Source organism: Symphalangus syndactylus, chromosome 20 (assembly GCF_028878055.3).
Source record: "Symphalangus syndactylus isolate Jambi chromosome 20, NHGRI_mSymSyn1-v2.1_pri, whole genome shotgun sequence".
Taxonomy (NCBI): Eukaryota; Metazoa; Chordata; class Mammalia; order Primates; family Hylobatidae; genus Symphalangus; species Symphalangus syndactylus.
Window position 1 is genome coordinate 41,995,342 of NC_072442.2, and position 15,774 is coordinate 42,011,115.

General features: G+C 44.6%; 1 protein-coding gene across 1 annotated transcript; it reads right to left on the reverse strand.

The window, feature by feature from the left end:
- Positions 1–126: 126 nt before the first annotated feature.
- LOC129469848 (keratin, type I cuticular Ha7) lies at positions 127–4,163 on the reverse strand. The gene is made up of 7 exons (XM_055257001.1): positions 3,615–4,163; positions 3,345–3,427; positions 2,361–2,517; positions 1,854–2,015; positions 1,649–1,774; positions 947–1,167; positions 127–566 (listed from the first exon to the last, which is right to left on the reverse strand). Exons 1-7 carry the CDS (start codon positions 4,104–4,106, stop codon positions 458–460), a joined length of 1,350 nt encoding a protein of 449 aa, XP_055112976.1. The 5' UTR covers positions 4,107–4,163; the 3' UTR covers positions 127–457.
- Between the last annotated feature and the right edge of the window lie 11,611 nt (positions 4,164–15,774).

The following is a 15,774-nucleotide window of genomic DNA, read 5'->3' on the forward strand; positions in this document are numbered from 1 at the left end:
ATCCAGAGGCCCCAGACCACCCCAGGGAGCTCCTGGAAGCAAGATGTCAGAGCCAGTGAGGACACAGGACCTGACGACAAGTACTCTCCAACATCTCACATGCAACTAACACCGGGGGGACAGCATTTGGTGCAGGAAGGAGGTTTATTGACCATTTAATGAAGGGAACCCAGTTACATTTTAGGAGATTCTGAAACACTGGAATAGAACCAAAAGAACTAAGAAGAGACATCGGGAAAAATAATCGCTTTCATGGAAGATAATTACAACACTTTAGAAACAACAAAAAATACAGCTTAGAGGCATAGGCAGGGAGCCACTCCTTGGAAGTGTCTGCTACCGGTTGATTTAGGGAAAATGCCTCAGTGAGTCTGGTCTTGAAGGAAGACTGAGCAAGGTGAGGGCACTCCTGACCCCAGTGCAACCAGCCTCAATCTCCTAACTTGGGCCTTCGGAATCATCTCCCCGTGCTAGCTCCATGGCCAGAGGGAGACCCACCGGTGACAGGGCCACAGCTTGGACAAGAAGTACAGGAGGCAGGCGTGGAGCAGGGATTGCAGGGGAGTCTGCAGGGAGAGAAAGAAGAGTTACATTAAAAAGACATCTCAGTGATTGGTGGACAAGGGTAAGATCAGGGTGAAGGCCGGGCCTGCCACCAACAAGGCACACAGACCAGAGAATCTATACCAACAGTTCTCTCATCTGTGTCTTTCCACATCCAGGAGTCCTTGGGGAAGACTTGGCTTACGGACTTGGCTATCATTTAGAGAACATTTTCTCAATAATCCAGTCTGCACAGACCAGGAGAAGTTAATGAGTCACTGAGCAAGAGAGCACAGGAAGGCTTGTTTGTTAAGATGATATCTTCTGCAAGCACTTCCATTACCTCTGAGGAATTGCCTGACAGTCATGTGTGTGGTTTAGGAATTGCCCAGATCACACGTACTTGCAGTCTTCACTCTCCAGAAGGTTCCGGTACGTGGCAATCTCATTCTCCAACCGGGCCTTCACGTCCAGCAGCACCTGGTACTCCTGGTTCTGCCGCTCCAGGTCGGCCCGGATCTCGGACAGCTGCTCCTCCACGTTGCTGATGAGGCTCTGCATCTGGGCCAGCTCCGTGCCAAAGCGGTCCTCGGCTTCACACAGGGAGTTCTGCAGACAGTCCTTCTGTAGTGGGAAATAATGGCGTAAGAGATCCAGGTGCCCCAAAACTCAGCAGTGAAAATCATGACCAAACTCATCACACATAGGGCAAAATCCAAAATGTCACAGGACATTCTCAGAGCTCTGGAGAAATCACTGTCAACATGACCACGACTTCTCTCTCATACACACAAATCTAACTTAAGGAACTGTCGTGTTCATCCCTGTATCCCCAGTGCTTGACAAAAAGCAGGCACCTCGTAAAATCTTGTGGCATGAGCGCCTGAACTTCCGCACTGTGTTGTAAAGGAAGTGGACTTGATTTTCTGAAGAAACCATTTCCCTGGGTCACACTGAACTTGGCAGCAAGACGCCTCCATCAGGTATAGAGGACCCCAGATCTTGACTTAATGTTGAAGGAACTGATCTGTGAGACTTTAAGAGATGCTAATACCAGGACATGGCATGGGGCATTTGCAGCGCAGTGAGGGTGAAGAACACATACCAAGGTGTGCTGGGCTTGGCGCTCCACCTCCAGGGCATTCACTGTGCATCTCAGCTCCAGGATCTCCGACTGGCAGCACTGCAGCTCCTCAGAGCAGGACATGGCCTGCAGGCTGATGCCTTCAGACTGGAGCACAGAGAAACACGGTCACCTCCCTGCCCAGATAGAGGGCAGGTACTCCCTGGCTCTGTAACCCCCTGCTCACCTGGGCTTGGAACCACTGTTCCACGTCCTGGCGGTTGGTCTCCAACATGGCCTCGTACTGAGCCCGCATCTCCCCCAGCACCCTGTTCAGGTCAATGGTGGGCTCAATGTCCAGCTCGATCCGGAGCTTCTCCCCCAGCTGACTCCTCAGAATCTTTACTTCCTGCAGAAATGAGGAAGGGACAGACAGCCTGCATGAGGAAAGGGCCTTTGATGGAGCAGACAGCACCAGGACCCCATCCCTGGCAAGCAGTAGGAGGGGAGTCCCACACACAAGCAAATGGGAAAGTCTTGCCCAGAGTGCATTCGGGAGAGCCCACCTGGACACCTTCCTCATGCCCAAGGCAAGTCTGCACTTTCCACAGAGGCCCTCTGGACCCTCAGACCCACCTCAGCCCTGCATCCTGATGCCAGCTGAACCCAGGCAATGCTCCGAGAGCCCTGGGGCCAAGGAGCTCCCCTGTCTGCCCAGCGCCCTCCCCAGGAGTCTGAGCAGCCAGGGCCACACCTGCTCGTGGTTGCTCTTGAGGGAGAGCTGCTCCTCCTTCAGGGACTCCTGCTGGGCCTCCAGGTCGGCCTTGGCCAGGGTCGCGTCATCCAGGAGCTTCTGCGTCCCACACTTGTCCGCCTCCACCAGCTGGCGCAGGGAGTGCTCACTCTCCAGCCTTCCGTCACAGGAGGTACAGGGTCAAAAAGAATGCTCCAATAGCCCCTCTCGGCTGCCCTGGCTTCCTACCTCCCACACCACCTTGGATCCTCATTTGTTCACGTGGGCAATATACACTATGCTCAACCCTGCAGCTACACAGTTTGTAGTCAGGACATTATGCCCATTGACCAGATGGAAGACTGAGGCTCAGAAACAAAACATGAGTTGTTCAGAATTCCATGCCCAGTTAATAGTAAATGCATGGACTCATCCTAAGTGTTCTGACTTCAAATGCATCATTTATTCTGCCATAATAGAAGTCATTTGGCCAGGGAAAAGAATGGCTAAAAATAAGCCTCTGGACCTTCAGTTTGCTGCTTTTCCTCTTGGGTTCATTATTTCTCATTGTTTTCCTGCTTTTCTCCTTCATTCAAGCACAACTCTAGCTACCAAGGAGCTTCAATGACAATTCCTCCAGCTGATGGATTTGGCCAAGAGTCAGTGAGTCTGGCAACAACCTATGCATTGACAGTTTATTTTTGTGATGACTCAATTTTACTTCTGATTGAAAAGCAAAATCCTCTTATCTTCTAGATATGGGAGAAAATGATATAGGTTCTAACCAATCTAGACTATAGCCCTTCTTTTTCTTTTAGTGCTTATATTCTCTTTCCTCCTAAATAATGACCATTTCTAGTAATAGGCTAATTTAAGGTGTGGAAAGAAATATTCTTCTAGTCAAAAACTGTTTTTGAACACCTACATTATAGGCTGAGTAATGGGGCGGGCCCTTGGAAATACAGCGGGAGAGAAGTCACACTGAGCCTCCTCAGCCTGACTTACTTGATCCTAAAGTCATCAGCAGCCAGCTTGGCATTGTCAATTTGTACAATCAGCCTGGCATTCTCGGCCTTGCTGCACAGGATCTGAGGAAAACGGAAAGATGGTTCACACACAAAGCACCATACTCTAAGCTCCCACTCCACGTGTGGTATTTACGCTCATGTCCAAGAAAAACCAAGAACCCAAAGCTCTCTGGACCTTATGCAGATTCCTCCTGCGAAGGCTTCTGGCTTCTCAGACCCAGCATGCCCAGGTGATCCCGCATCTCACCTTCTGTTGGAGCTCCTCAATGGTACGGAAGTAGGACTGGTAGTCGGGGCACACAGTGGACTCGTGGCACTTGCTCCTCTCGAGGAGTGTGGCCTCCAGCTCCGCGTTCTCCTGCTCCAGCTGGCGCACCTTCTCCAGGTAGTTGGCCAGGCGGTCATTCAGGAACTGCATGGTCTCCTTCTCATGGCCATTCAGGGTGTTTTTGCCATAGGCCCCACAGATTCCGATGTTGCCAGGAATGTGACAGGTCCCTGGCAAGGGACAAGCCGTGTGACAGGTCGGGGGCAAACAGAGGCTGGGGCGGCCCAGGGGAGTCGACCCCACACGGACTCTGTTGGCATGTGCCACGTTGGCCAAGAGGCACATGGAGGCAGCATTGGCCTCTGCCCCGGGCTGGCACCCAACATCGATAGGAGAGACAGAGGCATTTCTTGCTCCAGGAGCCATGGTGCAACCCAGAGGGCATGAGGAGCTGCTGTAGAAGGAGGTCATGGTGTAGGGCTGAGGCTGCACAGGAGCTTCGGATCAGAAGGCTAAGCCACTGAGACTGAAGCTTCCTCTCCTCCCAACCCTTTTATACCCCATCCTGGGCGGGTGTTGGCTCCAGTGCTTTGACCTCCTGCCTTGATTATCTACCTGCTGTGGTGCCATCATCCTGTTACTCAGCTGCTGAGTTTACCATGAAAAGTTCCTCAGCTCATTAAAGCAATGTTGACAAATCTGAGATGCCTCTTGGCTCTTTGATATCAGGTTGGCTGTTGGTGGGAAGTCAGAGATTCATTGTTTCTGCTCAACAAACACCAGCAGTTGAATCAGGCCCCAGATGCTCTCTCTGGACTATGGTCTCTGTGGATGTGGTCACAATGAAGGCTCAGATATTTCCATCAGTAATTTGTGTAGCAGGAGACACAGAGAATCAATGGGACCCAGTGGCTCTTTCGCCTGGGCAAGACTCAATCTGCCTTTCCTTTGAAGAGAAAATATCGGTTAATAAAACCAATGCATCTACTGATATTTGACGATTGAGAGGCGCCTTTTTTTCTTTCTTCTTTCACATTGCATACTCCCTTGAGAAGCAATAAAACATCCAGAAGCATTGGTGCTAATTAAGTTTTGGTCGACTAGTCAGAATCAGCTATTCATTCATTTGTTCATTCATTCATTGGTTCAGCGTGTTTCCTGAATATCCCCCGTAACTCAGGCAGTGTGCTGGTTCCCGGACAGGCAATGTTTCCTGTTCATCAGAAGTAAACAATGTCTCTGAAATCTCTGGGTGTTCTACACAAACTTGAATGAGAACCATAGATCCACAAGAGTTAGTGAAAGACAGGGGATCTATAGTTCCGGCCAAGGAAGTATCTAGAAAGAAACTACTAACAAAGAAAAATCTTATTTGATCTGGGAAAGGGAGATTGGGCACAGAGCTCAAGCAGTATTCAAACGAAAGTTCCAGAACTAACATTGATTGAGTACTTAGGTGTGCTAGGCATTCTACTGTGTTCTTTCCTATCTAACCCTTACCACCTATGAGGTGGTTACTCATTGTCTCAATGTACAGACGAGAAAACTAGAGTGAAGTACATTTGTACATTTTCTGATTGACAGTTAGTGAACCGGCAAAGGCTCGATTCAGCCTCATGTCTGCTAGGCCCCTTCTCTTTTCACTTCACCATGGCCCACTGTGAGAACAACTCTGTCATTGCCCCGCCAGTGCTGGGCCTAAGGGGAGGGCAAGAAGGGGCTTAGTTACTGGACGAGAAAGTGTGGTGAAAAGAAAATTACTGAAGGTCTTTGTGTTCCAGCAAAGGAAAAGATTTAAGTACTATGGCAGTGAGGACAAGAAAATGCACATTAGAAAGTTAAACTAGGCCAGGCGCAGTGGCTCACGCCTGTAATCCCTAGACTTTGGGAGGCCAAGGCGGGCAGATCACCTGAGGTCAGGAGTTTGAGACCAGCATGACCAACATGGAGAAACCCGGTCTCTACTAAAAATACAAAATTAGCCGGGCATGGTGGCGCATGCCTGTAATCCCAGCTACTTGGGAGGCTGAGGCAGGAGAATTGCTTGAACCCGGCAGGCAGAGGTTTCTGTGAGCCAAGATTGTGCCATTCATTGCACTCCAGCCTGAGCAACAATAGTGAAACTTTGTCTCAAAAAAGAAAAAAAAAGTTACACTAGTTTGTAACATATGCATCATTTAAGACAGGGTGCGTTCTGAGAAATGCATCGTTAGGAGATTTCTTCATTGTGGAAACATTATAGGGTGAACTCACACAAACCTAGATGGTAGAGCCTACTACACACCTAAACTGTATAGTACAGCCTATAGCGCCTGGCTACAAACCAGTACAGAATGTTGCTGTACTGAGTATCATAGGCAACTATTATTAACACGATAGTATTTGTGTATCTAAACATAGAAAAGGTAATACATTGCACTACAGCATTATAACCACTTCCACATCACTAGAGAATAGGAATTTTCAGCATCATTATAATCTTGTGGGACCACCACCCGTATATGTGGTCTGTCGTTGACAGAAACATTCTGGGTGTATATCCCAAATCCCAGAGATTTCCAGTACAGCTGGAGAACAAGTCAACCAATGGGGGTGTGGCCAGGAGTCATCCCTCCCAAGTGGTAGAGGGAAACCAGAAGGACCATGGGACAAGCTCTAAAAGAGTATAAATAACCTCTTAAAAAAAAAAAAAAAAAAAAAAAAAACCCAGTTAGTGGGAAAGTAAATGGCTGATACTAGTAGCAAAACCTTAAGTCTTTGAAATTGACATACTGGAAATGAGCCATCATTAAGATTTTAAATGAAAATAATAGGATTTAGACATAAAATGGGAAGCAAAATACAGTAAACAGAAATAGTGTAGCCAAATATGCATCAAATATGCATTCCCTTCAGCTACACTTTATTCCCCTGAAATACAAGTTTTAGAAAATCTTAGAAGACGGATGGGCGCAGGTCTTAATACTGGGAAGCAAAAACTTTGGGGTTGAATTTATTTGAATGGATTACAAATTGCATTGTTACACAGCTAAAAAAAACTTTAGGTATGAAAAATGATAATAGCCTTACACTGAGTACAAATAATACTTAAAAGCATGTGAAGATGTGAGCATCTGTGATGTTACTTATAAAAAAAAAAGTTTAGGTTTTTTTTCCGTAAGTTCTTGGGGTACAGGTGGTATTTTTTCCATAAGTGGTGGGGCTTTTTTCCGTAAGTATTGGGGTACAGGTGGGTTACATGAGTTAAGTTCTTTGGAGGTGATTTGTGAGATTTTGGTGCGCCCATCAGCCAAGCAGTATACACTGCATCCTATTTGTAGTCTTTTAACCCTCACCTGCTCCCTTCCCCCCAAGTCCCCAAAGTCCATTGTATCATTCTTATGCCTTTGCATCCTCATAGCTTAGCTCCCACATATCACTGAGAATATATGATGCTTGGTTTTCCATTCTTGAGTTACTTCACTTAGAATAATAGTCTCCAATCTCATCCAGGTCACTGCAAATGCCATTAATTCATCCTTTTTATGGCTGAGTAGTATTTCATCATATATGTGTACCACAGTTTCTTTCTTTTTTTTTTTTTTTTTTTTTTTTTTTGAGGTAGAGCTTCACTCTTGTAACCCAGGCTGGAGTGCAGTGGCACCATCTCGGCTCACTGCAACCTCCACCTCCGAGGTTCAAGAGATTCTCCTGCTTCAGCTTCCCGAGTAGCTGGGATTACAGGTGCCACCACCATGCCCGGCTAATTTTTGTATTTTTAGTACAGAAGCGGTTTCACCATGTTGGCCAGGCTGGTCTTGGACTCCTGACCTCAGGTGATCCACCCGCCTTGGCCTCCCAAAGTGCTGGGATTACAGGTGTGAGCCACTGTGTCCGGCCCACAGTTTCTTTATCCGCTCACTGATGGATGGGCATTTGGGTTGGTTCTGCGATTTTGCAATTGTGAATTGTGCTGCTACAAATGTGTGTGTGCAAGTAACTTTTTCGCATAATGACTTCTTTTCCTCTGAGTAGGTACCCAGTAGTGGGATTGCTGGATCAAATGATAGTTCTACTTTTAGTTCTTTAAGTAATCTCCACACTGCTTTCCATAGTGGCTGTACTAGTTTACATTCCCACCAGCAGTGTAGAAGTGTCCCCTGATCACCACATCCATGCCAACATCTATTGTTTTTTGATTTTTTGATTATGGCCATTCTTGCAGGAGTAAGGTCGTATCGCATTGTGATCTTGATTTGCATTTCCCTGATCATTAGTGATGTTGAGCATTTTTTTTAAAGTTTATATACGTATCTTTTGAAATATTGAAAGGAAACTAGTACTTTATATTCTTTATCATAGCATGTTTTGTAATTGTTGAATATGTTCCTGTTTATTTTTCTCTGTCCTGTTGTGTATCCTTAAGAAGTGTTTCAAAAAAAAAAAAAAACAAACATATCTGAATGTATAAAATAAGAGTAAATGCCCTACAAGGTGTGATGCCGCATTACATATAAAACTGTGTGCATATATTTTTAAAGAGCATAAATACATCTTTGCTCTGAGAAAAAGTTGAACAAGCATCCCCATGAAAACCACAAGGGAGTCAGGGGATGATGGTGTTGATGAAACCTGGGCTCTTGGAATTCTCTCAAGGAGAAATAAGGGGTCTGGAATTCTTCCCAAGAGGAAAACCCACTCTGGGTCAGCAGTGGCTCCAGCGGCCCTGAGGTCAGCCATGACTCATTCTCTACTGGGGCAATCCTTAGAGGGCCTCTCCCTGCCAGGCCATCCCTCAGAGGCCTCTGGGTGCAATCTGCATTTTCCATCTTCAAAGACCCCTTTGTTCCTATCTTCCGCCTCAACACATAGCATCACTATAATCCAGAGAATTGAAGCATTAAAATTGCTCCCTTTGATTTGCTAAATAGGAACCCTCTCTTGACCCTATCCTCTGGCAGCATTTTATCCCATTGGCTAAAATCATGGTTCCTTCTGTCTCAGAACATATGACACTTCTTAATTCTTAAGCATCACAGCTGAAGCTTTGCATCCTTTGCATCCTGACATGCCTCTCCAAAGCTTGATTTGTGTCTCTGGCTTGGGCTCTGCATGGTCCATTTTGCATAATGACATAGACACTGCCTAGTCCTTTGTAAAGCGGAGGGCTCTTCTGATTTTCTTTGGTCTCAAAGGAACGGGCAGTAGGTGGAAGGCATGAGACAGGAGTCTGGGATGTACTCAGCTGTGTAGGTGGGAAGGAGCCCATCCTTGACATCACAGATGATCAGATGAGCCTCCTCTTGCTCTTTTTTTTTTTTTTTTGAGACAGAGTCTCGCCCTATCACCCAGGCTGCAGTGCAATGCAATGGCACGATCTCGGCTCACTACAACCTCCACCTCCTGGGTTCAAACGATTCTCCTGCCTCAGCCTCCTTAGTAGCTGGGATTACAGGCACCCGCCACCACACCCAGCGAATTTTTGTATTTTTAGTAGAGAGGGGGTTTCACCATGTTGGCCAGGCTAGTCTCGAACTCCTGACCTCGTGATCCACCCACCTCAGCCTCCCAAAGTGCTGGGATTACAAGCGTGAGCCACCGTGCCCGGCCCTCTTGCTCCTTTTTAAAAAGAGTTCCTGGCCTCTGAAAACAAGCATGTATGCCACGTTGCGTGAAGGGAAGTATCAGAGATGAAGAGAGAAGAGAGGTAGTCCTGCAGCCTGCCTTCCTTCACAGGGGCCTCCTCTTCTTTCTTCAGGAGTGAAAGATTTTGAGCTGTAATCTGTCTTCAGGCAGAGGGGAAACACTGGGTTCAGAAGAGCATCACTTGGTGCCACGGTGCAGACACATCTCTGAGTCTGACCGTTCTGACGCATCTCTGAGTGAGAGAGAAGCCGAGGCACTGGGTGGCCCACAGGGTGTGAGTCTAATCTGCAACTACCTGCTCCAGCTGCAGAGGAAAAATTCTGAAGACACCTAAGGAAACAGGGGCTGCCCACATACCACATCCTGATGTGAATTATGCCGGGAAAACATCTGCAAACCACGACCGGCGGTGTGTCCTGATACCACTGTGCCTGCAAGGCTCTCAGACTTGCTGGGTGAAAACAGAGTCTGAGGAAGGATACCCCGAAACACCTTTATCATTTCAAAAGTCCACCTCAGTAGGCTTTGAAAAAAAAAAAGTCACCATTTTCTTTTCTATTAAATAGGATTTTAAAATCTAGTTACTTGGGAAACTTTGGTTTAATTTTAAGTATTTTTTAAATTATTATTCTGCTTTATTCTTTTTTTTTTTTTTTAGATGGAGTTTTGCTCTTGTTGCCCATGCTGGAGAGCAGTGGTCTGATCTTGGCTCACTGCAACCTCCGCCTCCTGGATTCAAGAGATTCTCCTGCCTCCACCTCCTGAATAGCTGGGATTACAGGCATATGCCACCACACCCGGCTAATTTTTTGTATTTTTAGCAGAGATGGAGTTTCACCATGTTAGCCAGGCTGGTATCCAACTCCTGACCTCAGTTAATCCACCCACCTCGGCCTCCCAAAGTGCTGGGATTACAGGAGTGAGCAACAGTGCCCTGCCTAGTTTGCTTTATTCTTATCCCAGGTCTTAAGGTCATCAGAGACTAAATACTGAAAAAGTGATCTTCATTTCCCCTCCCCTTTGTTCCCTGATCCTAGAGTTTCTTTATATACATGCTAAGGCAGGACATTTCCCCTTATTTACCTCATACCAAGACCTATTACAAAATCCTTTAATGCAGCATAGTAGAGGTTTAAGACAATGAATTTTGGATCCAGCCTGCCTGGGTTCAGATTCTGGTTCTATCATTTATTAGCTGTGTGAATTTGGGCTGGTGACTTGATCTCTCTGTGCCTCAAATTCTGCTTATGCACAATGGAGTGACAATAGCACCTAGCTAATGGATTTAAGTTTTAAAAAAATCATACCTGTAAATCACATAAAATAGTGTCTAGCACAGAGTACATGGTAAGCACTAAATAAGTGTTGTGTTTTTTAATGGATTTTACTGGTGTGTTTACATGCTTACACCATTCATAATTCAAAAATGCTTATTAAATTACTTATTTTTTACTTATTTAAGTTAGCAAAGATTAGAAGTTGAGTCTTACTAAAAAGCTTTTGCACAGCAAAAGAAACAACAGAGTAAAAATACAACCTACTGAGTGGGAGAAAGAGTTGTAAATCATATATCTGATAAAGGGTTAGCCTCCAAAATATATAAAGAAGTCCTACAACTCAACTGTAAAAAATAAAAAAAAATTTTTTTTAATTTAAAAACGGGCTAAGGACTTCTATAGACATTTCTCTAAAGCAGACATACAAATGGCCATCAGGTATATGAAAAAATGCTCGAAGTCACTAGCCATAAGGGAAATGCAAATCAAAGCCATGAGACATCACTTCACACCACTCAGGATGGCTACTATCAAAAAAAAAAAAAAGGCAACAAGTATTGGTGAGGATATAGAGGAGTTGGAACCATTGCACACTGTTGGGAAAATGCAAAATGACGCAGCCACTGTGGAAAACAGTATGAAGATTCCTCAAAGAATTAAAACTAGAATTACCATATGATCCAACAATCCCACTTCTCGGTATTTATCCAAAAGAATTGAAACCGGGATCTCAAAGAGATGTTAACACTCCTGTGGTCATTGCAGCAGGAGTCACAACAGCCAGAATGTGGAAACAACCTAAATGTCCGTTGACAGATAAATAGAAAAAGAAATTGGTATGTGCAAACACTGGAATTCCATTCAGCCTTTAAAAAGGAGGAAATTCTGCAATATGCAACGTGAATAAACCTCGAAGATGTTATGCTAAATGAAATAAGCCAATCACAGAAAGACAAATACTGCATGATTCTGCTTATATGAGGTATCTAAAATAGTCAGATTCAACCCTGAAGACATTATTCTAAATGAAATAAGCCCATCACAGAAAGACAAATACTGCATAATTCTGCTTATACAAGGTATTTAAAATAGGCAAATTCATAGAATCAAAGAGTGGAATGGTGGTTTCCAGAGGCTGTGGGAAAAGGGGAAATGGAAAGTTACTAATCAATGAACATAAAGTTCCAGTCAAGCAAGATGAGTAAGGCCTGGAGATCCACCGTACTGCATTATACCCAGAGTCCACAGTAATTTATTGTACACCTAAAGTTTTATTAAGAGGGTAGCTCTCATGTTAGGTATTCTTTCTATGATAAAGTAAAATAAAACAAAATAGATTAATGTCATGATTGTAGCAAAATATAGAAAACATGCACTTTCATACACTGTTGAGGGGGAGAATGAGTTGTGCAATCTCCTTACAAAATAGTTCAGCAGTATCTGTTAAAATTACAAATGCTTTTTTTTTTTTGAGACGGAATCTCACTCTATTGCCAGGCTAGGGTGCAGTGGTATGATCTTGGCTCACTGCAACCTCCACCTCCCAGGTTCAAGCAATTCTCCTGCCTCAGCCTCCTGAGTAGCTAGGACTGCAGGCACACGCTACCAGGCCCAGCTAATTTTTGTGTTTTTTGTAGAGACGGGGTTTCACCATGTTGGCCTGGATGGTCTCGATCTCCTGACCTCATGATCCACCCGCCTCGGCCTCCCAAAGTGCTGGGATAACAGGCGTGAACCACCATGCCCACTCATACACTATTGACCAATAATTTCCGCCTATAGGAATTTATCCTATAGACATACTTACATAGACAGAAGTATAAGGATAAAAAGTATAAGAGTACCCTATAGAAATCCTTGGGGTGTTAGGCCAGGAACCATCTCTACTGTTTTGTGCCTCCTTCAGCCTATGGATTTCCCCTCAATGTCCCCTCAGTCCATTCCTCTGTGTCTTTCAAGGGACCATTTCCTATGGGTGTTAAGCTGTGGATGATCATGGGGCAAAGGTGCAGTTAATAGAAAGGAGAAAAGCACAATCCTGGGAACTTGAAGAGTGAATGATTTAGGAATTAGGGAAAATATTAAATTCTGAATAAGCCATTGTAGAACTATTTATTTGGCCCACTTCATGAATTATGCGCAGTAAAATAGGGAAATACTGACAACCCTGTTTCATTTTCTTCATTAAAAATACAATAGTATTGTGGCTGGGCCTGGTGGCTCACACTTGTAATGCCAGCAGTTTGGGAGGCTGAGGCAGGCAGATCACCTGTCAGGTGTTCAAGACCAGCCTGGCCAACATGTAGCAGTAGTAGTAGTAGTAGCAAAACCCCATCTCTACTAAAATACAGAAGTTAGCTCAGCATGGTGGCACATGCCTGTAGTCCCAGCTACTCCGAAGGTTGACGTAGGAGAATTGCTGGAACTCGGGAGGTGGAGGTTACAGTGAGCCAAGGTAGCCTTGCTGCACTCCAACCTGGGCAACAGAGAAATACTCCATCTCAAAAAAAAAAAAAATCCGGTAGTATTGAATACTCTGATTTTGAAAGGTTCTGAAGGTCAAGTCTACCCGAGAATTTATATTTCTCAGCTCAGGAGATGCCTTCAAGGGGAAGCTTTCTCCAGCTTCACTGAGCATTCAATCAATTCCTCTTCTCTCTACTCACATTGACCTTTAGTTTACCTTGATGTAACCTTCTTCATTCTGTTGTTAGTGTTCTTGGAAGTTCCTTGGAAGCAGGAATTTTGTCTTACTGCTTTTGTCTTGTTCATCTCTGTAATTCCCAGTACATCACCTGACATAACAAAGCACTCAATCAATAAAAACAGAAGTGACTAAATGAGCTCAGCGCTGGAGCAAATCATACTCAGTATTATCCTTCACAGTATCCGGTACATGGTGATACTCAGTAACTGTGTGCTGAGGGAATGCCTGCATGCGTACATGAATAGACATAGTATAAAGCCAAACCACAGCATGTTGCACCAATGATACAAAGTCCCTGACTTCTAAACTCCATGGTGCTAAATCAAGTCAGAATTAAGGCAAGACTTGTTTTCATTTAAAAATTTATTTATATGAAAAGTCCTACAGAACATTCAAAGGCAGATCACATTTAACTTTGCATTTAACCTATGTCCTTTTATGAAAAGAAGAGAATTATATAAATTGGCTCTCTGGCCGCCTTAAAGCCCACAACTGCTTCATCCCACCACTCGCCCTAGCAATCTCTGGAAAGAGAAGGGCCGGCTCATTTGGTTTTACATCACTGGGAAGAGCTCTTCTGTGATAATGACACACTGTGCCTTCAATAGCCGGTGTTTAACCCTTCTCAGACACTGATATTGACCCTTGAAATGCTCAACACAGACAAAGCCCTTAGCAACAGTTGGGTAGCAATGAGCTCAGGGTAGGGTAGCTGGTTCAGGAAACTGACTTTTATAACTGTCCTTCTATAAGTCTTGTGCTAAACAAACCCACATCTGTCTCCTTTCCAAATCACACTGTGTCGGTGACCCTGAGAAACACAGGCATCCAAGACTCACATTGCAGGATCTCCCTTTAAAAGGCAGCTCAGAGCCACTTGAAGGAACACAGGTGAGATACTCAGGTGATGTGATACAGTAAGAGTTGATTTGCAGCCAGAGCAATCTAGGTCCAAGTCCTGGCTCAAACACTTGCTAAATGCATATCTTCAGTCAAGTTATTTAACCTCTGTGAACTTCATCTCTTAGAAGCGGTTATGATGTCTGCCCTACAAGAGTGCTGTAGTGCGGCACTCTGTTCTCAGAGGGAGGAGATGGCCTTTAACACCAGGCAGGAGGAAACCACTGCTCTATAAAACTCCATTTGAAAACTATGCAGTTACTTTCAAATGTTTATTTTAACAATCAAAGAGAAAGAAAGCAAAAGCAGTCTCCAGGTGATGTAGATGCTGCTTTTCATAGTAAGGCAAGAAATCTTTATACTAGAATTGCGGTCAAATTCCTCACTAAAGTGTGAGAGGAGCAAAAAAAAATAAAATAAAAATAAATCTATCAAGGTACAGTCAGGAGGCTGAGGCTGGCCTGAAGCAGGAGACTCTTCCCTAAAGAGCAGCGTCTCCAAGGGGCACATCAACACAACAGGTCCCACGTTCATTTGCTTCTCTTCTCAGAAAAAGTCACCCCTGTAGAAGGAGCTTTTTAGCTCAGATCATGAAGGAAAGAACAAAAAAAGCCAGTTTCCTGAAAGATTCCTGTTATTGCTTCGTAACATAGGCTAGTCAATTAGCTTCAGACAAAATGGCATGGTAGCATGAAAGGGTCTTCCAGAAAGACAGGCCTTACCACCAGGCCCACATTTAGTACGGCAAGCTGAAGCCCCCAAATGCAATCAGACAGTTCCTTCCCTAGGAAAAGGAGGCTGGCTTGAATCATGCCTTTACTCTGACATCAGCGGTCCATGTCACTTCTCCATTTCCCCGGTTGCCTTTTCTCCGATGAAGCTACAAGATGTGATGAGGAGTGAGGCTAAACTTCGAGCTATTTTTCCAACGAAAAATAGCTGGTAATCACATTCAGAAATCAGGACCACAAATGGGCCTAATCTGCATTCCCCTCAAGTCTCCAAATTGAAGTTCTGCAGGGATCATAATGGCCCTTGGAATTACTGAGTGCCTTACAAGACTGAGGTGTGTTCTCCCATCCCTTTAACCCTGGTGAACCCAAAGGGGAAAAATGGAAACAAGACCACCCATGAAAGTGAGTCCTCTCTCCTTGGATGGACTCAATAGAAAGTAGTTGCTTAGAAGGTTCTGCCCCTCAAAGCAAAGTTTTCTCATTCTTTGGCCTAATGCAAATACTCAAATACAGTTTGCTCTGGGAAGCAAGTTGTTATGTGCACCATTTTGTTTCTGATTAAATTTAGATGCTAGAGGAAATTTATTTACCTGCCCATAAGAAGAAGCCTGAGGTCATGAGTGGCCCTTAAACCTGGCCATGTGGGTCAGTCCCTGCACTCCTTAAACATTATACAATCAATACTGGCTCCGGGTGAGGTTTCTTTGTGTGCTTTCTCTTTTTCAGGGTATTTTTATTTCTGTTATCTTAGAATCCATGACAGATCTGGGATATAAGTATGAACAATAACATTATCCCTATTTTAGCTCAGGAAAAAAAATGCTGAGGCTTAGGCATGTGAAGTGATGATTCGAAACCCCCACAACGAGTCACAGATAAAGTCAGGACAAGACGCG